Genomic DNA, 26,327 nt, shown 5'->3' with positions numbered 1-26,327 from the left:
TTTGCAAATTTTCATTCAATGTCTTGAATTCTCAGCTTTTCAGAAAAGTTAAGAATTAAAAGGTATGGTTCTGATGAGCCTTTATATTAAATAGGAAGGCAGAAAAACCCACAGAGAGCACCCTCCTGAGAGCACTTAAATGCATTCAGTTTGGTCAGAATGATGGGCTGGACCATCAGATGATTCAATAGGAGGAGAAAATAAGATTTCACGGAGCAAGTTAGCCCTTTTAAAATAACATCTTCCCTATTTTTATAAACCCATTGCTTGTATATAATACATCAGGATTATTGGAAAAAGTTCAGTTTAGACTGTCCACTGTACAGGGATCAGTATATTTTTAAACTATTGCACTTTAAAGTCTGAACTCATCTTTGTTTCATCCTGTTTTACTGTCCCACGTTTAAGAAGCAGCCTGCTGAATAGCAGCTACACAGTTGTAGTCCTCCAATCAGCTTTGACTATACAATCCATACCTGTTTGTTATTAAATAATTTGCTGAGAGAAGATTGTATTATCTCTTTTATTGGGCTACATCCTAAGGGAAGCTCAGGAAGATCTGCTTGAATATTTCAGTTATTTCCAGCAGCCATAATACAGTTAGTGAATTAATTCACTTACAATTGGGCTCAGAAAAAAAGAGCCAACATATAATTGGTTGCATTCCTAATTTAGTTAAATATAAACCTTACAAATTAAAAAAAAAACAGTCTTCTTATATCTTTTAATTGCCATTAAGCCTTGCAGATGCAACTCTCTCAGAGAGTTCTATTGTAACCACAAAAATTCTACTGTTTTAACCACAAAATTGGAAGTCAGGATAGGGAAGCTCTAGAGAATGCAATGTTCCAGCAGCTGCTCCTCCCATGGTCGTCACTATTTTAAAGGAGATTCAAAAGGGAGAAAACAACAGTCAATACAGCATTCACCATTAACGGTGATGCAAATAGAAAATCAGGGAATTGTAGGCTAAAAGTTAAAAGTTCAGACAGTGAGGCCCCAAGTAAAGTGGGATTTCAGAGCTATCTTCATTATTATAACTAATATTTTTGAATGAAGGCTTTGGACATTGCTTATCAAGCTGCTTTTCAAATTCAGGGCCTTTTCAGTACAGTGGGCCCTTGGTATCCCATGAGGTTTGGTTCCAGGACCCCCCATGGATACCAAAATGTGTGGATACTCAAGTCCCACTCAATACAGTGGCACAGTCAACTGGTATCCCTTATATAAAATGGCAAAATCAAGGTTTGCTTATTGGAATTTATATTTTTTGGAATATTTTCAAGCTGTGGATGCTTGAATCTGTGGATAAAAAAAATCTGTGGATACTGAGGGCCAACTGTAGTTGTTTCTGGTTCAGTACTAGGAAGCTGCTGTGAAGAAGAAGAAAAGCAAACAGCTATGTTCAGTTCCAAACAAGGAAATAAGTGTTCAATGCATCTAAGATAGGGTGGGTAAATGCAGCAGATCCAGGAGTCAGCTTCTCCTCCAGAACACTGCAGGGGCTACAAGGACTGTCAAAAACCAAAACTAAACTAAACAAATACCAGAAGTGGCTGGAAGTCTACTTCTGGTCTTGAAAAATTGTTACTGTTAACAGTGAAGTGGTCAGAAAAGGGCAGGTGAGGAGTCTGGAGAGATCAAGGGCACCAAAATTGGGAGGGGGTGCGCTTGGTCTATCCCTGGTTTCAAATACTTTTAGAATAACTTTTGAATCCCATTGTGGAAGAAAGGCGGGATATAAATCTCTGAAATAAAATAAAATAAATAAATTTTGTCTTTAAACATTTTTAAAGGAACTATTTGAAGGGGTTATTTCTCCATAACTTGATTATACTGTATAGAACTGCCTTTCAGAGTTTATCTGATGAAGTCCATGGCACATCAAGACTATGTTTCAGTACAAACTTCTTTCAGTGGCTACTCAAGTTACATTTTCTCTAAAGGTACAGATAAAAGACAAATTGCATAGTACCATGCCAACTGAAAAGAACATGCCCAGATGTGAGTACACATCTGTGGGTAAGGTAGCACTTTACCATCACACTGATCAGCCCTTTCTGCCGCTGCCCGGATGCTTGGTGTACTAAAGAACAGAAATACTGTTGTGATCTTTCTCCTTTGAATCTGAGCATTAAGGCCCAATCTTTTTTCCCTTCTTATCACCACTTACATAGAATTTAAGGATCCAGCTACACACTGCAATTAGTGACATGGAAATGGGACAGCTTTGCTTCGCTCACATGAAGTGTTCCCTTCCCCAGCTTCCTACAGACAGAGACACCTGGAAATGACTGAAGCAAGGCTCACCCATTTCGTTCCTGTCAGTGCTAAGAACATAATGTGGAAAAGAGAGTTATATGTAGCAGATTAAAAGCAATAGGTCCTGCCAGTGGAGTAAGACTTTTAGCCTTGTTGTGGGCAGGGGTGGGGTATGGGAAAATTCCTGCATGATAGTGGTATCTCCTTTGCTGGAGATAACTTAAGCAGAGAGCCTGGACAACCTGTTGCCATCATACAGCCTGCACTGAGCAGAAGGCGGGACCCCAAAGTCCTTTGCAACTCTACAATTCTTAAAGAAGCAGAGCTGGCTGCTTTTCATGTGTGAATAATTGTGTTACTCTGAGAACAAGAGCACTTCACAATCACATGGTACGGGTTTCCTTTCTTCCATCTGAGCTGAAATATAAAGTCTAGTGTGATAAGATGCCTTTGGAGGACCATTTGGGAGGGGCATATATTGCATTTGTGATTCTTAACTCCAATTTATGTTTTTTCTGCCACGATGAAGGGATGATGCATCTTTTAAAAGGCTCTTGCTCTCTGTGGGTCTTGATATCTCAAACTGAAAAAAGAATATATATTTTTCCTCAACTCAAGTCTGCCTCCAACAGAATCTATTATTTATTTATTTATTTATTTACCATCATAATCATTATTACCACTATTATTTTAAAACCAGAAATGAGTTCAGCTTGCACCCCAGGTGGAAAGTTAAAAAGATACCTTTTTGAGATTTTTATCACAGTAGGCAGAAGAGTCGCTTTGCAGCCCTCACCTAGCCAATGGTGCACTGCTTCACAGCTACACTGTCAAGTGTTAAAAATCCTCCCCACCCTCCCCAGAATATATAGATATATGTATGTATAAAAAAAAATCCCCTGTCCATCTCTTAGTACACAAAAGGACCTCATCACACTGCAAAAATAGCAGTACCCACTTTGGTCAATTAAAACAAACAAATGAACAAACAAAAAGCATACATTAATCTTTTGTCTTTTTAAATCTGTGTACTTACCTATAATAACCAATACAGCTAAAAGCACTACCTACATAGGCAAAACTTGGTATTGCATAATTCGTATAAATTTGAATCCCCTCCCCCCAATATTAACTGGAAGATGAAAAACATGAAAGATTAATAGAAAAAACACCAAAATACTGAAAATATTGCTGGTCGATTACAATTTTTAAGCGGCAACTATACACAGCCATGATATGCTTTATAAATGTGAGATAAAGTTATAACTGCTTAAAAAATCCATGATGTCACTTTTTTTCGTTTTCCCATCTGGAGTACAAAATATTTTTGTCATAAAAATGGTAAAGATTTAAAATGATAATAAATGCAGCAAAACAAGTGTAGTGATGTCACTTTTTAGATTTCAAGGCAAGGCACGTTATGTGGACATTATAACTTCGTGCAAATTAGGATTACTGGATAGAGTAGGTTTAATTATTTGTTTTATAGAGACATAGAGGCAAAATGTATCTGCCCATGCACATTACTGTCAGTATGAGAAATCTGTCAAACAAGGCTAATTTCTGAGAGCACCATGCAAGTTTTCAGCACCCTGTCATTAGGCTTTTTTAAAGAGTGCATTTTCTAAAAAATATATTTGAATCCCCCCAACAACCCGGCATTCCCATTTGTAAACTGTAAGCTTTGCCCCAGTGACATGGATTTACCTCTCTCCGTCTCTGTGATGAAGATTTTATAGAACCTTTCCTATTCTCCATGGGTTCTTGATCCAACCAGTAACTTTAAATAAATAAGATACCTCAAAGGAGGCAGAAGCTAAATCAACATAAGTGCTGTGTTTCCATTAATTTCTTTTTCTCAAGTACATGATTTGTCTTGAATTAATTAATGCCTTTTAACGCCCCCCTTTCAAAACTGAGGGGAAAATAAATTTGCTTGAAATACTTTTTGAAATTCTTGTTTTTTTAATCCCCTCAATTTAGAGTCCAAGGGCTAAAGGACTTATAATAATGATCCCCGTTAGATATAATTTTAAAATTGCACTTGCCTCTAAGTGTTTTCCTTAGTGGGGGAAATTATTTTTAGCATCTTTCTTTTTTTGTTTTTATTGTCATGAGAAGATAACACTTTTTTAAAACCCAAAGTGAGGCATTGATTCTATAAAATGCCTATTTAAGTGTCTTCCTGAAAATTTCAAATGGGGTAATACATTAGGAAAAGTTTGGGTTAAGGGCCAAAGTCAAATAAATTTGGGTTGATAACTAAAGGCTAAATGGTTTCTGGTTTTTTTTTTCCTTTAAAAAACATTTAGAAATCAGAGTGCTGAGAAAAGTTGGCTCATAGCCTTCATTCTCCTGCAGCTCTGTGGATGCCTCCTAGCCTTTGTTTTGAGAGCTAACTAGGAATAGTGATCCCATGCGTAAACAACAAGAATACTAAACCAATAAACTAGCTTATCATGCAAATATTAAGGCATCTAGAAAGTCAGTTAAAATATATTGTCAGAGACAGAACATCTATTTCCCAGTGGATTTCATAGAACAAAGGCTACTTAGGAGGAACATCTTTCTACTCATCACTGAAATATTTTCGACCCTTTTTTAAAAAACAAAACAAAACACCATTACAGTTTCAACCTTAAGGGAATTAGTGATTGTAAGTGCTGCAATTGCTGGTCTATGTTTCTTCTTTCTTCAGGTTCTTTTTCTTCTGTGATTTTTTTTTTTGTCCCGTCTTCCTTTCTTTTCTAGTATTCTGTTCAGTTTTGATCTCCCTCAGTTGCTTGTTTCTGCTTGAAGGAAAGGCTCTCCAATTAGGTTCAAACCATAATTCTGGACATTTGTGGGCAGGATTGGTGTCCTGTTTGATACTTGAAAAGGAACCAAGCTAGCCCAGGTACCAGGACTGTTGAAGGAAAAGAAAAGAGGAAGGGATGGGAGAGGAGGGGAAGGAGGGAGGGAGGGAAGAAGACAGCAGAATAAATAGTTACAATATTGCAGCAGTAACAGCCTAAACAAGAATGAATATTTGAATAACAACCCAACTTCATATTGTATCATTCTAGTGTTCATTTCACAAACGTACTTAAATATATAGATACAATTTGTGAGAAGTGTTAATAATTCTAACAGAGCAGTTCAAAACCTGTGCCAGCAAGGCTTTGGATGGAGCATGTACAGTGAGCCCTTGGTATCCCTCTGGGGTTTAGTTTGAGATCCTCCCGTGGATGCCAAAATCTGTGGATGCTCAAGTCTCATGGCATGGTAAAAGTGAGTCCTATATATAAAATAGCAAAATCAAGGATTGTTTCAGGATTTCTTTTGGGGTGGGGGGTATTTTCAAGCTGTGGATGCTTGAATCCATGGATGTAGAATCGGTGGGTACAGAGGGCTAACTGTACTGTTTACCAAACCAGAGTAATCTTGTCAAATGGTTTATTCCCAACATGTAGAATATTAGGTCAATATAACAGACACAAGTATCAGTGTCAATCATTTACCTGTTGTATTTATGGCTAAAAGAAGACCCCCAACCCAAGTACGTATGGAAAAAATTGAATTTCCTTCAGTTGGCTGCTTTTTAGGAATCAAGCTCAAATTGCCAGTAACTTTCTAATAACTATGCTGAGTAAATAAAAACATTTTTATGACTAAAGAACAAACTAGTATTGTGAAGAGGTTTTGGTGAGGGAGTAATACTAAACAAAAATAAATTCTATTAAGTGACAAATAAGATTGTTGATACCGCATGGCTAACAAACTGAATTTAGATGTTTCTCTAAGCTTCTCAGACCTCTCATCTTATGACTATTCTGAAAATGCTCCATGCAATATGTTTGTCAATATTATTTATGACTCCTCAGGGATGTATAAATCTTATATCATAACACTAAGCAGATCCCACTAGAATTTTATAAGCCTTTGACCAGAAGAATGTTGCTTAAACTGAGAGTTACACAACACTGGCCTTTCTGTTGGCATTAAGTTTGAATGTGTAGAGATTGTATGAGGACAGGACTGGAATCTTGAAGAAATGGTGCTTAAAATAGTACTAGTTGAGATATACAAATGTTTTCACTAGATAAAATAATAATTCTGTTAGAATCCTACAGCCAATAAACTGGTAGAATTAAAACTACTTTACCAAATCAGTCTTGTTTTATTTTGCTCAAGAATGCTATGCAATGTTACACTTACAATAGAGATATCAGCCAAAATGCTTCTTTCTGGTGACTGATCCTCACTTCCATGTTTAGAATAGTTTACCATGTAGATTTCATTACTACCTTCCTGCCATCATTACGACCCTCCATGGCCTTGCCAGATGTTGCTAGTGCAACCTAAAGACAAGTTGCTTACCTGTATCTTCAAGGGGTTGTTTGTTTTGCTCACTGTAAGTGCGTAGTTCAAATAGAACTGCACAAAAACTACAAGGAATGAGGATGACTGTAACATGATGGCTGCATTCAGACAAATTTCCAAACCAGGGCTTGTAGGACTGGAAGAAACACCATACTTATGTGTTCTTCCTTCCTTTCCTTCTTCCCTTGCACATTTGGCTTAATGTATTACACTCTCTTGTCTGATCAAACCATAGTTTGCTGTTGCACCTCTTTAAATAAATCAGTATTTACTTGCAAATTAGATATAAAGCTAGGGTGTGCAAACAACAAACCCAAAAGTAAAGCATTAAGCTGTATGGCTAAAGTGAAAGAGTAGATAAACACAGGAATCATTTATGATCCTTCAAACCATGATTTGTAAAAATAATGCAAAATAACCAATATAAAACCATTCTAAAACACAACATGCATCACACTGCATTTGTAATATGGGAAGCTTTTTGCTTGGTATCTCATGGCAAGTGTAACATGCTACCTGACCCTAAATCATCGTCATCATAAATTCTATCTATCTATCTTATCTATCTAGCACCATCACTGTACATCAGGGGTAGGCAACCTGCGGCCCGCGGGCCGGATGCGGCCCAGCGAGGCCTTGGGACCGGCCCCAGCCCGGTCCTGCCGCCGATTGCCGCCGGGGCCTTTGGCGTCTCGCGCGCAGGGGCAAGGAGGGCAATTGTCTGAAGAAGCCTCAGAAACATGCATTTATATTAACATTTTTTAAAAAAATCAGCAAATTTTTTGCGTGTCCTCCATTTTTCATTTAAAAAGTGCCCTCCATTTGAAATTTTTGTCCTACATTTGTCCTGGTTTATGTATTTATTTAATTTTTAAACAATTATTTAATTATTTATTTTTTGGCTTCGGCCCCCCAGTTGTCTGAGGGGCAGCAACCTGGCCCCCGGCTCAAAAGGGTTGCCTACCCCTGCTGTACGTGGTACTTTACAGCAAAAAGATCAAGAAAAAGCAGTTCACTGCCCTCTTGTTCACAATCTAAAAAGACACAAGGAAGAAGGAAAGGGGCTGTGGGGTAGCACACATGCTGCCTCTTCTTTTGTCCCTCCAAGGCCTGGACAGTGGCAATTGGGATGGATGGAGGGCCCTTCACTTGCTTCTGGGCCTAGGTATGGCGCAACCATGCCTGCCTCTTTTTCTTTTTGCCCCAGATAGGTGCCGCAGCAACCACATGCAGCGGTAGTGATGCTCTCCCTGGAGGGAGCAAAGAGAAGCCACCCCAAGCAGCTCCCTGGAAGGGGCATCATTAGTGCCATGGCGTTATGACGCCCCTTTCGCATTGTGGCGTTTGGGCACTTCAATGGAGGTGCACCATCTAGAAAGGCACATGCCAAAATGGCTCCCGGGTGGTGGCATAAGGGCTTGGAGCATGCGGACGCTCACCCCTCACACAGGCCGGCACAAAGTGCCAGTCTGTATAGCCCCTTTGTTTCTGAAATAGTTCTGGGTGCGTGCAAGAGCACTTGTAGCAGGATGGGCAGGTTCTGAGGGATTGAGGGCCATTGCCCACTCCACTCTACCTTGGTAGGTCCCTGGCATCCCTACCCTGGAGCACCTCCAAAAATCATACACCCAAAGCCTCTTGGAGGTGGTATAACTGGCCAATTCAATGTAGATTCTCTCTTCTCCTTTACCTATCCAAAACTTTTTAGGCCAAGGTATTTTTTTAGAAACACATTGTGATGGAGCATCTCTTCCAGTTTACAAAAATGCAATTGTCCATTTGTGGGATGAATTATTTCCTGGGGGTGATAAGGATCTTAGGCAGCCACACTGGATACCTGCATGCATTTGGCAGTATACACTGCCAACCCTTGGCTTATATGATAGTATGAGTCTGAGTGATCAGTAGGATATTCAGTGAAATGATTGCTTGAGGCTACAGCCCCGGGTACACATTTCTGAACAGGATTTGTAAATATTCATGTTAAAATTCATCACAAATGAGGAAACTGCAGGCAGCCTTGTCTCTGAAAAGTTCTGAAGAAATTATGAATAATAAACAGTTGACAATATAATGCTTAACTTATAAAATGATCAAGGTAATTCTGAAGCCATATTCAAGAAAGGAGAAAGCAATTAAAAGAATATGGAAAAGATAGGCAGACTGTTTCATACAAAGAAGTTTCAGTTGTACTTATGCTATATAATACACAATTATCAGCATAAAAGTGTATCTTTTTATACAGGCACTTTTCAATCCCCTTTTGCATTTATGACTAACACAGATAGCAACTGTAATTTCATTAATCATGTGTAGATTTTTATTGTGTGTAGGGGGAGGAATAATGGGATTGAAAGCAAACTGATTAGCTTGGGAAGTGCTGGACTGCTTACTTCAGGCCAGCCAAAGTCAAGAGTAAGGGCATAAGTAGTGTTCTAGATGTTTTGTGTCTTGTGATATTAATGAGATCTTGTGAAACCACCTAATAATAATAATAATAATAATAATAATAATAATAATAATAATTTTTATTTCTATCTTCCCACCTCTCCCAATGGATTGAAGCGGGATCACAACAAATGTGGTTGGACTGGTTGTCATGGAACAATAACTGCTTGAAAGAATTATATAGCATCATTACCAGACCCATTTTCGTGCATGTGACAGAAGCTACACTTCTTCCCTTCTTAGAATAATATTGCCAAGTAGTCACATGCATGAAAATAGGACTGGTAATGATGCTACATAATTACATCATTTCTGGTTGATTGTATGAGGAAAAAGAGCTGTTGGGGCAGCCATTTGTCATGCAGGATCTTTTCGAGAACATTCCTAGCTCTCTTTTAAAATATATTTACAAAAGTTTTCTTATCTTGAAAAAAGTTTATCTTGAAATAAAAAGGAGAAAGAGAAAAGTCTATATGCCACTTTGCAGTTATAACCCTGAGAAGTGTGTGTGTGTATGTGCATGTGGAGACCCTTTGCACAACTGTTGGGTAGTTTAGCTCTGCACTAATCTGACTCTTCTCCAATTAAAAGATGTCCACTTACACATAGAACTAGTGCATCCAACACCAAAACATTTACTATGGATCTGTACAAAGAACTGAAGTATTTCACTCATACAACCATCATAAATCTAATCTGGGTTGATGGCAAATAATAGCAACAAATGGCCCCATTTCTCTCCTCCTGAAAACAGCTAGTTTGAAAAAAAAAAATGGTGATGTCATTGGGGTCATTAAATTTCTTCAGGAGGTTCCTTAAAGAAGTTCCTTAGGAGGTTCCTGGTTGCCACAATAGTGCAGTATGCGCACGCACACACGTGTGTGTGACAAGAATGACAAAGACTATTAGACACTGCTTCTTGTCCCTCAAATTTGGTGATCATTGTTCTCTGCACGCATGTGATCAGAAACCTAATTCACTTACCTATCTATGTTTGGGGCCTGGAAATCCTATCAGTACCACTGGCTCCTACAGTCCCTATCAACTTTCCTTGTGATGATGTTTGTCCTTCCCTCCTGCTGCCACACCCATTGGCTCCGATAAAAAATAATCATCCTTTGTGTACAGGAAGTCATACAGCTCTGACACAAAATCTTTACGTCCTAGAGTTTCCTGGAAAAAGTATTCTCTCCCTCACTACAGCAAGACCTGAACTCTAGGTTACTCTTTGAAGTTGCTTGCTGTTAGCAAATACCAAATCTCACAAGATATGGATGTCTACCACAGATAAAAGAAATTGAATTTACATAAACATTTTCAAAAACGAGTTACAGTTTAACTTCCATCTCCCTTCCATCTATGGCAATAGCCTTATAGCCTTGCCCAAGCTCATTGAGACTGAGTAAACTGCTCTCCTTCCTCCTGTGTTTGGTCTAGGAATATACCCTAAGCAAAAAAAGGAAAACTAATGCATAATGTCCTAATTAAAAATAATTGTGAAGTCACGGCTGACATCCATTATTTTTTGTGGGTTTTTCAGGCTATGTGGCCATGTTTTAGAAGAATTTATTCCTGACATTTTGCCTGCATCTGTGGCTGGCATCTTCAGAGAATGCTGGCATGGAGGTGTGTGGGGTAAATATACTGTGTGACCCTTGGTTACGAGGAAGTGATTTATATGTTAATTTGTGTGTTGGTCTGTTTGTGAATGTCAAGGCCTCAGGGTGAAAGGATATGTAAGGAAGATTTGTGTCTATTTAATTAGTGATCCATTGTCTGCTGGGAAAGTCCCTGATCCTGGATGACATTCATTTGCATGTGCTGAGTCTTGATTTGGGTGTTTTTCAGGACTAGTAGCTAAACTTTGTTTACTTTCAGGGTTTCGTCTTTCCTGTTCAAGTTGTCCAGGTGTTTGTGGATTTCAATGGCTTCCCTGTGCATTTCAGTGTTTCAAATAGCATTTTATGGCCAAGTTGGTTTATAATGTATTCTACTGCAGATTTTTCTGGCTGGACCAGTCTGTAGTATCTCTCATGTTCCGAGATTTGCGTTTGAACACTGCATTTGGTGGTCCCTATGTAGACTTGTTTACAGCTGCACAGTATGCAGTAAAACAAACTCCTGTGGCTGTGAGAAGGTCTCTCCTGTCTTTCAATGAGCACAGCATTTGCTAGATTTTTTTGGTCAGTCTGTAGATCATTTGGAAGTTGTGTTTCCTCATCAGTTTCCTTATTTTGTCTGTGACTCCTTTGATGTATGATAAAAATAACTTCCCTTTGAGTGGTTGTTTGTCTTTACTCCTGCGGGTTTGCTGGGTCTGGCAACTCTTCTGATACCTGAGCTGGAGTAACCATTAGCCTGTAGAGCACAGTTTAGGTGTTTCAGTTCATCTTCCAGGACACGGGTTACGCAGATCCTTTTTGCACAGTCTATCAGTGTTTTTATTGTGCTTCTTTCTTGTCCTGAATGGAGTTTTTGTGTAGGTACCTGTCTCTCTGCATAGGTTTTATGTATACCATATGGCTCAATCGTTAGTTTGGTTTGCAGGTGATCAGGACATCCAAGGGCTCATTCACACTACCAAAAAAAATCGGTTCTGAAACCGATTCAAATACGTGAAGTTCCTACTCACCCCGAATCTCACACAAGCGAATCCGAGGCTTGCACACCCGTTCCATGGTAAATGGCCCCTAGCGCGGGTCTTTTGAAATCGGCGCAAATACCGTTTCTTTTTAAAAACTCCGGGTCCTGGGAATGAGAACTTTGGCCTCGATCACGATCGAGGCAAATTGAGGGAGGGATTTAGATCAGAGGGTGGGCAAAGGGCAAGGCATTTCCTCCCCTCATCAGAGGGGAGGGGGAGGAGGAAAGAGCCCTGGGCAGAAGGGCTGCTGCTGGGCAAGGAGCAGGCAGGGCTCCTGGCGCCGGGAGGAAGGGGATGCTCTCCTCCTTCTCCTCTTCCTCCTCCTCCTGCTCTCCTGCTGGCCCCTGCTCCCTCCGGGGCCATTCAAGGCTGCCTCTCTTGCTGGGGGAGTTGGCCAACCCCAGGAGGGCACATTGCATGCCCACGGAGGCAGCCGCTTCCAGCCTGGAGCCTGGCACCCAGAGAGGGGCTCCCCTGAGAGCCAGCCTGGCAGCCAGGGTATGGCGGGAGGAGGAGAAGGAGGGTCGCTGGCCAGGCAGCAGCAGGCCTCCAGCAGCTGAAGCAGGGAGAGAGATTCCCCCCCCTCTCTCTCTCTGTGTGTGTGTGTGTGTCAGAGGGAAAAGGGGGGTGGTCTACTTCCCGCTCCCGCAGCCTCCCCATTGCTCTTCTCCCTCACGATCCCAAGGCTGGAAGGGATCCCCAAGGGACATCCAGTCCAACCCCCAATCAAAGCAACAACCCCCCCCTTTTCAAGCAGCCTCTTTTGACCATTTATGCGCATTTTTTGACCATTTATGCGCATTTTTTGGGGGGGGTTACATGTCTGCGTGCTTGCTTGTGCTTTATTTCCTCTTGCTCCTGGATTATTAATTATTATTATTATTATTGTTACTGTTATATGCGGATGCTAGAGTCAGAATGCCTGCAGTGCATTTCCCCTTTATTCCCAATTGATTCCATGGGTTAGAGCATTCCCTCCCCTCATCGGAGGGGAGAGAGAGGAGGAAAGAGCCCAAAGGGTGGATGCTAAGGGTGACAGGTGGCAAAAGGGGACGCTGGGCTGCATAGGGCTGGGGGTGGGGGGGAGATGGAGAAAGTGATGGAGGAGGAGGAAGGAGGAAGAGGAGGATTGCTAAGGCTGGGGGATGTAGGGAAATGGATGCAGCAGAAGCATTTATGCACATTTTTTGACCATTTATGCGCATTTTTTGGGGGGTGACATGTCTGTGTGCTTGCTATTTCCTCTTGCTCCTGGATTATTATTATTATTATTATTATTATTATTATTATTATTATTGCGCTGCATTTCCCATTTATTCCCAATTGATTCCATGAGGTCACTCTCTCTCAGCCTCAGTGGAAGGCAATGGCAAAGTGTAAGCAGGAGGAAAGGGGTCAGTTCAGCAGAGGGGGAAGCTACAATGTTGCAAAAGACCTCACTTACAGTCAGTGTTACATTTTTAAACAATTTTTTGGAGCAAAGGGAAAGCTACAAATGTTGCTTTTAAAAGCATAAAAAAATGCATGACAATTCCATCCTTTGCCTGGGACGGGGCAGATCTGACCCAAATGCCCACAGGTTTATAAAAAAATTAACCCTGTGCCTGGCTCTTTAAAAAAAGGGAGGAGGGGGAGGACACTTTCCGATGCCCTGCAAAACGTCACCATGACAATCGCTTGATTGACAGCGGCCACCTCGCCGGCAGACTAAAGAATGCATTCGATTTCAAACAGAATGCATTCGATTTCAAATTTGTAGTGGGCACTTGCTAACGGAGCGATTCGGGGGAGGGGCATCCGGATCATCCCAGTTCCCTCCATGTCTTTTAGGCCAGTATGAATGGGGCCCAAGAATGGCAATGTTCCTTCCTTTTCTTTTTCCATTGTGAATTGGATGTACAGTGGTACCCCGGGATACGAATTGATCGCGTTACGAAATTTCCGGGATACGAAAAAGTTAGATTGGAAAAAACTGTTCCGGGATACGATGTTTTTTTCGGGTTACGAAATTTATTTCGGCGCGAAATTCAAACGCAAAGCGCGGCTAGCGGCTTTCCAGCACTAATGGAAAGCCTTTTCGGGTTGCGAAATTACTCGGGTTACGAACGGAGCGGCGGAACGAATTAATTTCGTAACCCGAGGTAGCACTGTACGGGTGGATGTTGTTCAGATAGTTCAAAACATGGTCAGATCTTTTCCGTGGCTCCAAATGGTGAAAGTGTCGTCCACATATCAGAACCATGTTGTGGGCTTTTTTGGTGCTGTTTCCAGGGCTTGCTTTTCAAAGTGTTCCATGTAAACGTTTGCTATCATGGGGCTCAGAGGGCTTCCATGACTACCCCATCTCTCTACTCACAGAATCCAGCTTGTGGTGAGGCATTCTTCAAACAGGGCTGTGATATTTTCCAGAAAAAAATTGTTGGATGAGTGCCATAGTGTCCATTATGGGGACTTTGGTGAACAGGGAGATTACATCAAAGTTGATCAGTCTGTCTCCAGATTTGAATTCGAGGTTGATGATTTTTTTTCTGTGAAGTAGACTGAGTCCGTGATGTAGTGGGGGGTTTGCCCTATATGGGCTTGAAATTGTGTGGCCAGAAACTTGTAAGTCATACATGAGGGATCCAATGGCGATCACTATGGGCTGGAGTGGAATGGAATCCTTGTGGATCTTGGGAAATCCATACAGTCTTGGTGGGAGAACCTCAGATTTGCATAGACTTTGGAGTGTGGTTGGCTGAACCGAGTTCTTGATCAAAGTGTTCGTTTTCCTGGTGATTTTGTTGGTCGCATCCTGTTTCAGTTTTTTGTATATTGCAGGATCCAGAAGTTCCTTGATTTTTTGTTTTTACTGCTCTGTTTCCATGATTACTGTGGCATTGCCTTTATCTGCTGGGAGAATTATGATTTCTGGATCTGGATCGAGATCCTTGATAGCTTTTCTTTCTTTTTTGGTTACGTTGCTGGGTGGTGGTTTTGCCTTACGTAGAATCCTTGCTGTTTCTCCTCTTATCTCTTCAGCTTCCTCCTCTGGGAGATGGTGGAGGGCAGATTCAACCTGGGCAATGCTGTCTCCAACTGGAATTCTGATGGTAGAAACCACAAAATTACCTCCTTTGGACATAATGGATGTTTCTTCTTTTGAAAGTTGCCGCTCTGTCAGATTGATGATAGTTCATAATGTGTCCAGCCAGGGTTTCCGTTGGTGTCTGTGGCATTTGATGAATGTTTATTTTTGTCTTTCCATGTGGTCTGCCATATCTTTTTCCATTTTTCTGAAGGCGAGGTTGTCAATTTTGTCTCACTATTGGGTGCTCATTTTTTGACTGATGCTGAGGTGGAGTGACAGCAGCTCCTTCTTTGCAGGTGGTGTGCATTCTCTCCTGTAACAGTGCATATTCCATTCGGTTGTAGATAAGGTTGCTTTGTGGGGATTTGAAGGTCCTTTTTGCTGTGAGAAGGTATGGTTTCTGTGTCTCTGCAGTATAGTAGAAAGGTTAATGAACAGAGTAGATGTGCTCTCCTGGTTTGGAGTTATTCCAGTCTCCAGCTGTCTCGGAACAGTTTCCCCCAGAGAGATGTTCAATGTGAAGTTGAAGGCTTTCACGGCTGACATCCATAGTGTTGTGTTTTTTTTTTGGGGGGGGGGGGGGGTTGGAAAAGTGGCTGTGTTCTAGAATAATTTATTCCTGACATTTCCCTTGCATCTGTGGCTGGAATCTTCAGAGAATGGAGGTGTGTGGGGTATATTTTTTCAGGACTGATTTGGCTACCAGTCCTGAAAAACTCCAAAATCAAGACTCAGCACATGCAAATGAACATCATCCAGGGTCAGGGGGTTCCTAGCAGACAATGGATGACTTATTAAATAAACACAATTTCTCCTTGCATATCCTCCTACCCTGAAGCCCTACCATTCACCAACAGACCAAAACAGTGATTAACATGTAAATCACTTTCTCTCAATCAAGGGTCACACAGTATATATACCACACACACACCTCCTCTGAAGATGCCAGCCACAGATGCAAGTGAAATGTCAGGAACACGGCCAGATAGCCCAAAAAACCCACAAAAAATTAACAAATAATTGCCTTTCATGGCTTATTGATCTTGATGAGAATCGATGCCAGAGTGTTAAAGTGAATTTAAAATGGATATTTATATGACTAAGGGCTGACGCAGATGGTTCAGAAGGAGCGGTATCTGGCCGCTCCTGCGCCCATCATGCTGGGACTGCAGTGACCAGGCAGCTCGCCCCCAATGTGGCCAACCACTACTGTGGTCCCAAATGGCCCACCAGCAGGCATTGATTTAATCTGCTCCTGAAAAGTCCAGCTCCTGCTGCCTCAACGTGGCTTCACAGTAGATTCGGGGCACTTTGTGAGCATGTGTCATCTGAACACCATGCCCTCGAAGTGGCCAGAAGCCACTTTTATTGGCCTGCCTGTTTTGGGCCTAAGAGAGTCATATATTTTTGTCTGGAGACAAAAATAGCAAGGCTGCACATTTATTGCAGAGATAATGTTTCCTATATATACACACTGCTCTCTTCAAAAACTGGAGAAAATTGCAATAGAGGAAAGTTATGGGACTTAGGTGGTGTCTGCACAGGCCAGGATAGTCGGGGAGAAGACATTGTTTCTTCTGCTACTTCTCTTCTCTCAGCCTGTCTGATGAAAGCATGACCCAGAGCTTCCCTAGGTCTCAAGAAGGTCTACAAGTAGACTGAAGCTATGCAAAACATGTTGCATTTGCCACTCTCATGAACTTCAATACTTCCCCTGACAATGGCATCAACAAAGTTAAACTAAACCTACTATGAAACAAGTATGAGAAATTCTGATATGAAGCCATTCTGATTATGTAATTTTTCTATCTGAAAAAGTACCTGAAGATGCTGGGTTTTGGTCCATATAAGTAGTGGTACAACATGTAACATCAAAGGCAACTTGTACAGAAAACTTTGAACAGAACAGCAGCTAATGAATACATAAACTGTGAAACCAGTTTATTTTTATTTATTTGCTTCCATGCAACCACAACAAAAGGGAAAGACACATGCCAAGGACCACCATGTGCAATAATTTAAATGTATGGATAAACCAGCCTTAAGCACTTGATTGTGTATACAGTGGTACCTCGGGATACGAAATACCCAGGTTACGAAATTTTCGGGATACGAAAAAATCCCATAGGGAATCATTGTTCCAGGTTACGAATGTTTTTTCGGGTTACGAAAAAACTTTTGGTGCTTTTTTCGGCTTTTTCGCACGGAATCGCGGCTTTTCCCCATTAGCGCCTATGGCAATTCGGCTTACGAAGGCTTTTCGGGTTACGAAAGCGGCCGCGTTACGAATTAATTTCGTAACCCGAGGCACCACTGTATTCTAAAGTTCAAGAAATTTCCAGATGTATCCATTGCAGGTATATGGTGACAGAAAATAATGAATTGACAGTGTGAACTTGAAAGTCTCCATGTTTTTCAAACACATGGCATCTGAGAACTTACAGCATGCTAGACCTACTATTGTTTATATGTCAGATATTACAGATTTCTGTTCTCAGCACTGCAGGAATAGGATAGTTCTCCCTTCACAGTGATTTGTGCCTAACATATTGTTGGGAATGTTTTATGGGAGTGGATCTTTAATTTTGTTTTTGCTATTTTCAGATTTGAGACAAAAAAATAACATCATGATTTATTTAGAACGAGACAGGATTAAAACTGGTAAAATTACACTTGTATATGTAATTTTACTATGGCACAGAAGAAGATAATTAATGGAATTTAGGTTTTCAGGGTGCATATTCTTGTTTCTCTTAATATAACCCTCACTGGCTCCTTCTCAATCCTTTCAAAATTATTTTTGAAAGAGGTAATAATCACACAAGCACTTGCTATTTCTCTTACTCTTATTTTCTGTAACTTTTATTACAAACTGCAGGGTAGACAATTACAGTTAAATACCCACTGAAGAGATTGTTCACATACAAGAAATAGTTTTATAATTGGCAAAGGCAGAATGTAAAATAAAATTAAGACTTGATATTCTGGATTCACCCAGAGGCTTCCAGTTGGCAGAATCTTTTTTTTTTTAAAGAAAGCTCCTCCTTCCATAAGAACACTGCCAAAATCTTCTGACAGGAAACAAAGGATTAATTTATATTACCTAGGTGAAACAAAGGAATGCTCAGAATGAGCAACTGGTTTACTGTGTACTGGGAACTTTTCTAATCGCGCTGGAGCCTGTAGTTCAACTCTCAAAATACAGCTGAAGGAGTTTTCTTGCTATCATTTTGTCTCTGGATCCCCCTATTTTTGTCACGTTGTAGTTTTTGCTGCTACTTCCATAAAGGTTAACTTAAAGCGCCAAACATAATCATGTGGAAAATGGACATTATTGATTCCTATGGTCCATTGTTTCCCCATTCTAAGTCCCTGAAGTTCAAGTTCAATCTGGAATTACATCATGTCTGGTTTCTCCTGGTTACCAGACGGCTTGAGACGTGACCACAGTTACAGAAAAAACAAACAGCCCTCTTCACGCTTCGGCTCCCCTATCGATTCAAACAAACTTTTTTCCTCCCTCTCAAGTATGCTTCAAGTATGGAGCATGGTTAATTTAGAGATTAAGTTCCAAATTAGATTATCTAATGGCATCTTAATGGATTGCTGACCCATTTCCTGTGGGATGGCAGCGTGCAAGTCTGGCTGGAATACAATTAATTTCTTAGGAAGTGTTCAGAAGATGTTTGCTTAGATGGAAAGGAAACACAATTCTCTGCACATCTTTCCCTGTTAGAGAGTTGGGTGAAAACTCTAACAGAGATAGTGACAAACTGATAAAAGCCAGGAATCTTTCCAGTTTTCCCAACTTTTAATGATGTATCAGTAATGTTTTCATGTCATTGTTCTTATTTGCACAGATTAAGTTTGTATTTTCCCCCCAAACAAATATAAAATGAAGAAAGCAAACATCTCTGGCTACTATTTCTTGTCCAAAGTGAACCCTAAAAACAAAACAACAACAAAACTTTTTAAAAGGTCAAACAAACCCACAGCTATGAAGTTATTGGTACTCATTTGGATCTTTGAAAGTTTCCATGCCTGTTAGGCTCTGAAATCTACAGGGCCGCTCTGACATTAAAAAGCAGTTCCCAACCCCCCTTCCTCCACAAACCAAAGCTTATTCCATTTCACTGCCTTATCAGCATTATCATCACAGCCCTTCGCGTGGGGCTGGGGGCAAAGAATGCTGCTTAAAAAGTTGAACATTTTGAACACCCCTACGGCTAAAGCTGAAAAGGAAATTCAGCACTCTGAGAATAAGGCTCTCCTCAGGAGCTCTAAGAACAAGCCAGCTGTTATACTGTACTTCTGTGTCAAGATAACAAAGAAAGCAGGAAATGCTAGTCTAATGCCTGGCCACTGCAAAAGTAATGTTAAATTGGCAGTTAACCCTTCAAAACAGCATTCAAAGGCTTTGCTTTTTAAAATATAAATTGCAATAGCCAACAATGACTGTCTAGGCACGTGTTATAGTTTTTGAAAGACTTGGCAGAAACCTCCCCAAAGTTCACCACTAATAATAACCCAACCCTTTCACTGTTTGCTCTACTTGGGTGCTACACTAACAGCACCAACGCTTGCTGAACAATCAAAATTCACAGGTGCTGGTCACTACTGGAGTCTTAGGTTGAAGCTATTACCTGCATGGTTCACATTATCTGAACCCGAACAAGGCCAAACAGGTCCTCTTGTAACTCAGTTTTGGTGTTTATTTTGGTCTGTTGGAAATTTGGCTTCTCAGTCACAAAAAAACATTTGGCAGCTTGTAGTATTATAGCAATTCCCTGATTTCTCCCAGATGGAGACATTTTGTCCTGTTCTTAAGTGAAAGCAGCTTTGTGCAATGCCCTCAAAAAAGTGAGGCTTGCCTTATCTTATGTGTTTTGCTCTTCATTAAATATATGCTCTGCTAACACTGTTCAAAGCAACTTCCTCAAATATGCATGTTTATGGAAGGCCCACAGGGACAAAAACATGGTGAGATAAGGCATCCCCCATTCCTCCTAAGAGGTTTTGGGAGGCATTGGGGAGGGGGGTTACATTTAAGGGCTGTTGTCTTCCAAAGCCTCCAAATTTTGATAGTTGTCTCTCCTTGGTGTAGAATTATGAGTCTCAGAAGTAGCCAACGGCCTGTTACAGACTGCCAAAATAAAGCTGCTTCGGGTCTCTTTGGAGGTATGCTATTTAAATGACGCATGGATCCTAAGAGTCTGGAGGCCGTGCCAAAGCCCCTTCCTAAGCACCGGAGTGCAGCTTTGGTGCAGCTTCCAGATTCTTAGGACCTATGCATCATTTAAATAGCATACCTCCTAAGAGACCCGAAGCAGCTTTATTTTGGCAGTCTGTAACAGGCCAACGTAACTATTATACGTCAGAACAAATACTGCTTCCCAAGCATCTCTTGAACATTTTAAAAAATTATGATCAATGAGTTTTCTCAAGTGAGAGACAGCATCTTCTGACCAAAGAGTGAACTGATATGCCAGGATTTTGCACGCTTTGAACTTCTTGGGAAGAACAGTTCCAATCACCTCTGTAGTCAATGTGAAAAGAAAAGGAGACTATATGTTTTTTACCACTAGGTATGCTTACATACTGGGTGGGTATGAGCTTAATTTATTAGCCTTCCTCATGTAATTCAAATCTAAATGCATGCAAAATATACATCTTAGGTAATCTGGGCATTTTTTGCTATTTTTAAGTTGAGAGTGGTCAATAAAGACTGCTTAGTTTCTCTGTTTTCAACAAATGAAGGAGCTCATGTGCTTCATCCAGGACGAAAAACATTCTGAATTTAGACAGAAATAGAGTCAATATTTTTTTTTCAAATTGGATTTTCTAAGAGTTATTTCCAGGTAAAACCTAAAATCATCACATAATTTGCTAGATTACAATGAATGCAGACCCTCCTCCCTATTTTATCTCAAGCCATCTTGAAGAGACACATGACCTAAAATCCATCTGGTCTACAAGTTCCATCTACAAACTCATACAGATGGGATGATACTTTTGCTGGCAATCCCTGGGAAGAAGAGGAAATCTGTTGCTCCTGACCTAGCCCAGAAAATGACTTTGAGTTTTTGTCTAAGATAATAATAATAATAATAATAATAATAATAATAATAATTTTTATTCATATTTCCTGCCTCTCCCTGGGGATCATGCAGTTAGTTTATGGCATAGGCAAGATATAAATCAAGATCAGTGGCTCTGTGACAATTAAACTTGATGTGGACTTCTTGTTTCTTTCTTGAGGGTTTCTTTGGGTTCTCCCATATCCCTACTCAACAGCTTTTTCAGACACTACAATCAAACACAGAAGAGCACAGAATCAGAGTTGGAAGAGACCATAAGGGCCATCTAGTCCAACCCCCTGACATACAGTCAAAGCACCCCCGACAGATGGCCATCTTTAAAGACCTCCAAAGAAAGACACTTCATCATACTCCAATGGAGCGTGTTCCACTGCCAACAGCTCTTAATGTCAGGAAGTTCTTCCTAATATTAAGGTGGAATCTCTTTTCCTGTAGTGTGAATCAATTGCTCTGGGACCTGTTCTCTGGAGCTGCAGAAAACAGTCTTGCCCCATTCTCAATATGACATCCTTTTAATTATTTAAACAGGGCTATCATATCATCTCTTAGCCTTTTCTTCTTCATATCCAGCTCCCTAAATCTGTCCTCATAGGGCATAGTTTCCAGACATTTCACCATTTCGGTTGCCTTCTTCTGGACATGCTCCAGCTTGTCGACATCCTTTTTTAATGGTGGTGCCCACAACTGGACACAGCAGGAGGGAAGAGGAGAGGTATTGTTTAATGCAGCCTGTATCCCCAAAGTTTATTCCCCACACACTGAGGAAATGATATGGCAGAGATGGGCAAACTTTAGCCCATGGGTCACATGTGCTCCCAAAGGTCATGTATGAGCCCCCCAAATTTCTTAACGTAATTTTTAAAAGAAAAAAACAGTTAAGGCTAAAGTGCCCCCACACCCTCTAGTCAAGAAATCTTATAATGTGCTTTATTTAGAAAGAATTCCTACTCTATAAATCAATTGCAATTATCATGACAAATCATGTAGATTCTACCCAAATCTCTCTTGAATACTGGTGACAGTTCCATACGTGGTGTAAGAAAAACTATCCCTTAGATAGAATAATTCCCTTCAATTTTGTTATAATTCAGTGTTAACAGATATGCATCTATATTTATATTGACTATATGTAGGTGACTGTCTGTTATAAAAAGGAATGTTTGTGGAAGAGAAGGACTTTTACAGGGGATTAGACTGGATGGCCCTTGTGGTCTCTTCCAACTCTATGATTCTATAATTCTATGTACATCTTGTGTAAATTTCTTCTGGCATTTTCCAACGGAGAGCAGACATGCAAAAGGCTGCAACTGGGAGCAGAGAAAGAGTGGGAGGTGCTTAGTCTTCCTCAGCTCACATTTTTTTTTCTGTTCAAAACCACCCTTCACAACTTCCTGCCTATATGTTTTCCTTCAAAGGGAAAAAAGAAATTTTGGAAATGTGCATATCTGGGCCCTTGGTACCTGCAAGAGTTTGGTTCCAGAACTCCCTGCAGATAACTAAAACCATGGGTGCTCAAGTCAGTATTCAGCATTCTTCCTGCACTGTTTCCCACCTTCCCATCACAAAGGCTCTACCAGAATTTAACTGCTTTCCTGACTTTGTTTCCCACCTTCTCAACCTTCCCACTACAAAGCCTCTGCCAAATTTAAAGCCCTTTGCCACCAATCCACCTCAGGGAGGGCAGCAGAAGGAGTGGGACAAGGAGATGTGTCAGTGGGAAAGGGGCTTAAATTCTGGCAGAGGCTTCCTTTTGAGACAATGGGAAACAGAGTAGGCAGGGGTTTGCATTTTACAGTCATAGAATCGCAGAGTTGGAAGAGACCATAAGGGCCATCCAGTCCAACCCCTTGCCATGCAGGAAATCTCAATCAAAGCATCCCCGACAGATGACCATCCAGCCTCTGCTTAAAGACCTCGAAAGAAGGAGACTCCACCAGCAGCTTTGTGATGTAAAGGTGGAAAGGCGTGAGGAAGAGGGTTAAGTTCTGGCTGTGGCTATGTGATGGGATTGATTTCCATGGGGGAGGGAGACATGAGTTTGCCTGGGTCTTGCTGTAGCAGTGTCTGCTAGTACCCTGGGGCCACTTGTCAGACTGGTTATCATTAAAATAAAATTAAATGATCCTTTACTTCAATCTGCAGTTGCTCAAATCCACAGGTATCAAACTCATGGATACCAAGGGCCCACTGTATATTTTTCATATCCGATTTTGACCAATCTCCACTCCATCATTAAGAGCCCAAAATGAGTTTCCTCTCTCACATTCATACTCAAGCTTGCAGTCTTCTATATTTTTTGTTGAGGGGAAAAAACCCCAGAAAACTTATAAATGACTACACTTGTCCCTCCATATTCGCTAGGGTTAGGGGCACAAGACCCCCGTGAATATGGAAAAACAACAAATAATAAAAACACCATGTTTTGACCTGAGAGGACACCTCTCTAGGAATCTCTAGGTCCTCCAGCACAACTCTGTGGTCAATGTCCACCAGACACTGACTATAGAACTGCCCTGGAGGAGCTACAAATGTCTAGTAGAGCATTCTCTCCAGGAATCTCTAGGTCTTTCAGTGCTAGAGTTGTACTGGAGGACCTCAAGATTCCTAGAGAGAACATATTAATCAAATCCGTGAATAATCAAATCGGCAAATATCAAAGTTGCAAATATGGAGGGATGAGTATATTTCTAATGTACAATCTGGCTTGTGCAACTTATAAATATTTAAAGGAACCTATGATTACATTAAACCTATATAGCTCATGGATGACAGGAGTTCAATATTATTTTTAATTATTAATACATGAAATTAGTTCATTTGTAGAATAAACACAATGTAGTCATAGACAGTTTCTGAGTATCATTCTCTACCTGCTATTGAACAATTAAATGGAACGTAAGTAAACTATTTTGCACCACTTGATCTATCAAGATGGAAAACTTCATTAACAATTTCTCCAATTAGGTTTTACAATTCTCACTAACTACATATGGCTGCTGAAACCAAATCATTCTTCACCTTTACCCGTGTTGTTTTATTGGACCACTGGAAAATTTGTTGAGAGATTTTGTTATAGATAACATTTACAATTTTGACTTGCTTTTCTTTACAGACTTTGCTGTTATAAATAAAAAATAAAACAAAATCATGTGTTAAAATGAGACTTTTTACTGATCAATAGATCATCACTGCATGTCATCCAAACTCTTGGATTGGAACCAAAGAAGCATGAATAGAGTTCCACTTGCAAGCAAGTCTTTCCCACTTTTCCTCCCTAATACCAACTCTCCACTCCCATTTTGAGGAATAGGAATCCTTTTGGAGTATTGCTTCATGGGAGAAAAAAGAAAAGAAACAGCAAATGAAACTTTCTAGAGTCATTATCAACTCAAATCAGAGGCAGTATTTCAAAATGTCAAGACAAGTGATTTCCCCTACAACAGCCCGTGCTTCATCTAAAAAGATGGTAATTTTTATATCTATATGTAACCATACCTATTCAATATATATGTAGCAATTTCTTCTTACCTGAAAATAAAATGCTTTTTATGACAGGAAATGCTGCTTAATTGTATTTTATAAGACATATGCCTTAGTCAATATTAATATTACAAATTCATATGACTGGTCCCCACCAGGTTGTTTCTCTGGGTATCATCCATATATATATTATTCTAAAATAGACATTTCCTATCACTCTTTGCTTTGCTTTTTGCATAGTCTCTCTCTCTCTCTCCCCTCCCCCCCTATAAGCTCAAGATATAGAGCTCCCCCCTTTTAATGTTTTGCTTCCTTGCCAAAGTGCTACAACCCTATATTTGACAGCAAACGTTTGGTATCCCAAGTGCTTAACGGATAAACCTCATTTCAGCTCATCTAAAATGTGTACTTCAAGAGATGTTACAGAGTTATTTCGTAGTTAGATTTTAACAAATATATTCCTGGAGGCCAACTAAAACAGAAAATGAAGAGCCCAAGATAGTTTAGGTTTGGAAATAATTAAAATTTTACCTTTGCCAAGTAATTCCCAATGTATCCTCATTGGCACTGGGGTATAAATGCCTGCCGTTTTGATTCATGGTCCAGTCACAAATCCTCAGCTGTCAATTGAAACCTAGCAGTCAGATATGGATCGAGCAGTACTACAGTGTTTAGTATTTAAATGAATGCATGCAAACTAGCACTTAACATGGCACAAACCTTACATCCCCAAGTAGAAGTGTAAAAAGAAAAAACAATTTTAAAATGAAATCTGAACGTTTTCTGTGCAAAACAAAATCCTTCTTTTTCTCACATCACAAAATTGCTACTTAACTTTAACTGTGCTTGTCCATTAATAAAAGCATAAAAGAGTAACTGGCATTTAGCAATTAATTATATTATAAACTGAGCTGGAAAAAAGAAATGTTAATGTTCAATAGTGAATTTTTTTAAAAAGAAAGAAAATAAAACCACTTAAAATTATTCAATGTACTAGAAAAAGAACAACAAAAAGAAATCATTATCTTGAAAGCATGCATTTGGTATACACAGTTGACATGCAATTTACAGGAAAGAGGATCCAAAATTACATAATGACCTTATCTTGCTGTTCAAGAAGGGGGGGGGGGGGTTGTAAAAGAGGTTGATTAATTTAGTGTTACTGAATATGGCATCACTTAACATGCAGTGGTAAAATAATCTAATCTACTTCTAGACTCAAAATAATAGCATTTGAAAGACTTTAAATACAGTGAGGAATGCATTACATGTAAGTTGAAACAAGTTCTTCCCAGATCACCAAATTATCAGGACTGCCCTTCACAAAATTATTTGTGTAACCCTATATAGCCATTTGTCTACCAGCTGCCCTAGAGTGCTAGCAGATTTCCTGCAAAGATACAGTGATTATTTTTATGTTTGAGAAAATAAGCCTCATCTACCTTTGTGGGGAATAAACTAGGGAAAAAATATGATTTTAATCTCTGTACAATCATGCTAATATATGACTCCAGAATGCATCTAATTGCACTCTGAATTAAGTAAGATAACACAAGGAATATGTATAAAATCAGTTTCTACTCCCCTCCCATGGAAAGCCCTAAGAGGCTCTAAAAGATCCATGTTATAACTAAAACAATGATTTTCACAGCAGCTCAGTTTATTACAGTCTTTTCCTGAAAAACATGTATGTTGAGGACAAGACAATATGTCTTGTCTTGACCCTGTCTGACTGCTACATTCTTGTGCTTCCTGCTGTTGAGTCTTCAGAAATGCAAACAGACCTTCCCTAGTTGTTTTATTTATTACTTGAATGTGAGACCATTAAAATAAACCTATACGAAGATAACCCAGAAAGGAATATTCCAACACAAAATAGTTCTCAAGTGCAGCTACTGTACAAATTATGCTCTGAAAATTATGGGTAAATCTAACCTTGACGTAAAACAGGCATGCACAACAT

The 26,327-nt window shown here is 40.1% G+C and overlaps 1 protein-coding gene across 12 annotated transcripts in view; it reads right to left on the bottom strand.

Annotated features, from left to right (window-relative positions):
- Window positions 1-1,225: 1,225 nt before the first annotated feature.
- Window positions 1,226-26,327, bottom strand: part of NFIB (nuclear factor I B) — a 236,187-nt gene continuing 211,085 nt past the window's right edge. For 9 of the 12 annotated variants that reach the window (XM_042453790.1, XM_042453789.1, XM_042453792.1 and 6 more), the window contains 2 exons: window positions 24,896-24,984; window positions 1,226-5,167 (listed from right to left, as the gene is read on the bottom strand). In XM_042453790.1, coding sequence (XP_042309724.1) covers window positions 5,038-5,167; window positions 24,896-24,984 — 219 coding nt within the window. In that variant the 3' untranslated portion in view covers window positions 1,226-5,037. The remainder of the gene's footprint in view (window positions 5,168-24,895; window positions 24,985-26,327) is intronic. The other 3 variants (XM_042453796.1, XM_042453797.1, XM_042453804.1) reach the window with 1 other exon arrangement.

This window comes from Sceloporus undulatus, chromosome 2, assembly GCF_019175285.1.
Source record: "Sceloporus undulatus isolate JIND9_A2432 ecotype Alabama chromosome 2, SceUnd_v1.1, whole genome shotgun sequence".
Taxonomy (NCBI): domain Eukaryota; kingdom Metazoa; phylum Chordata; class Lepidosauria; order Squamata; family Phrynosomatidae; genus Sceloporus; species Sceloporus undulatus.
Note: the sequence above shows the minus strand (reverse complement) of the source record. Positions and strands in the feature narration are given on the sequence as shown.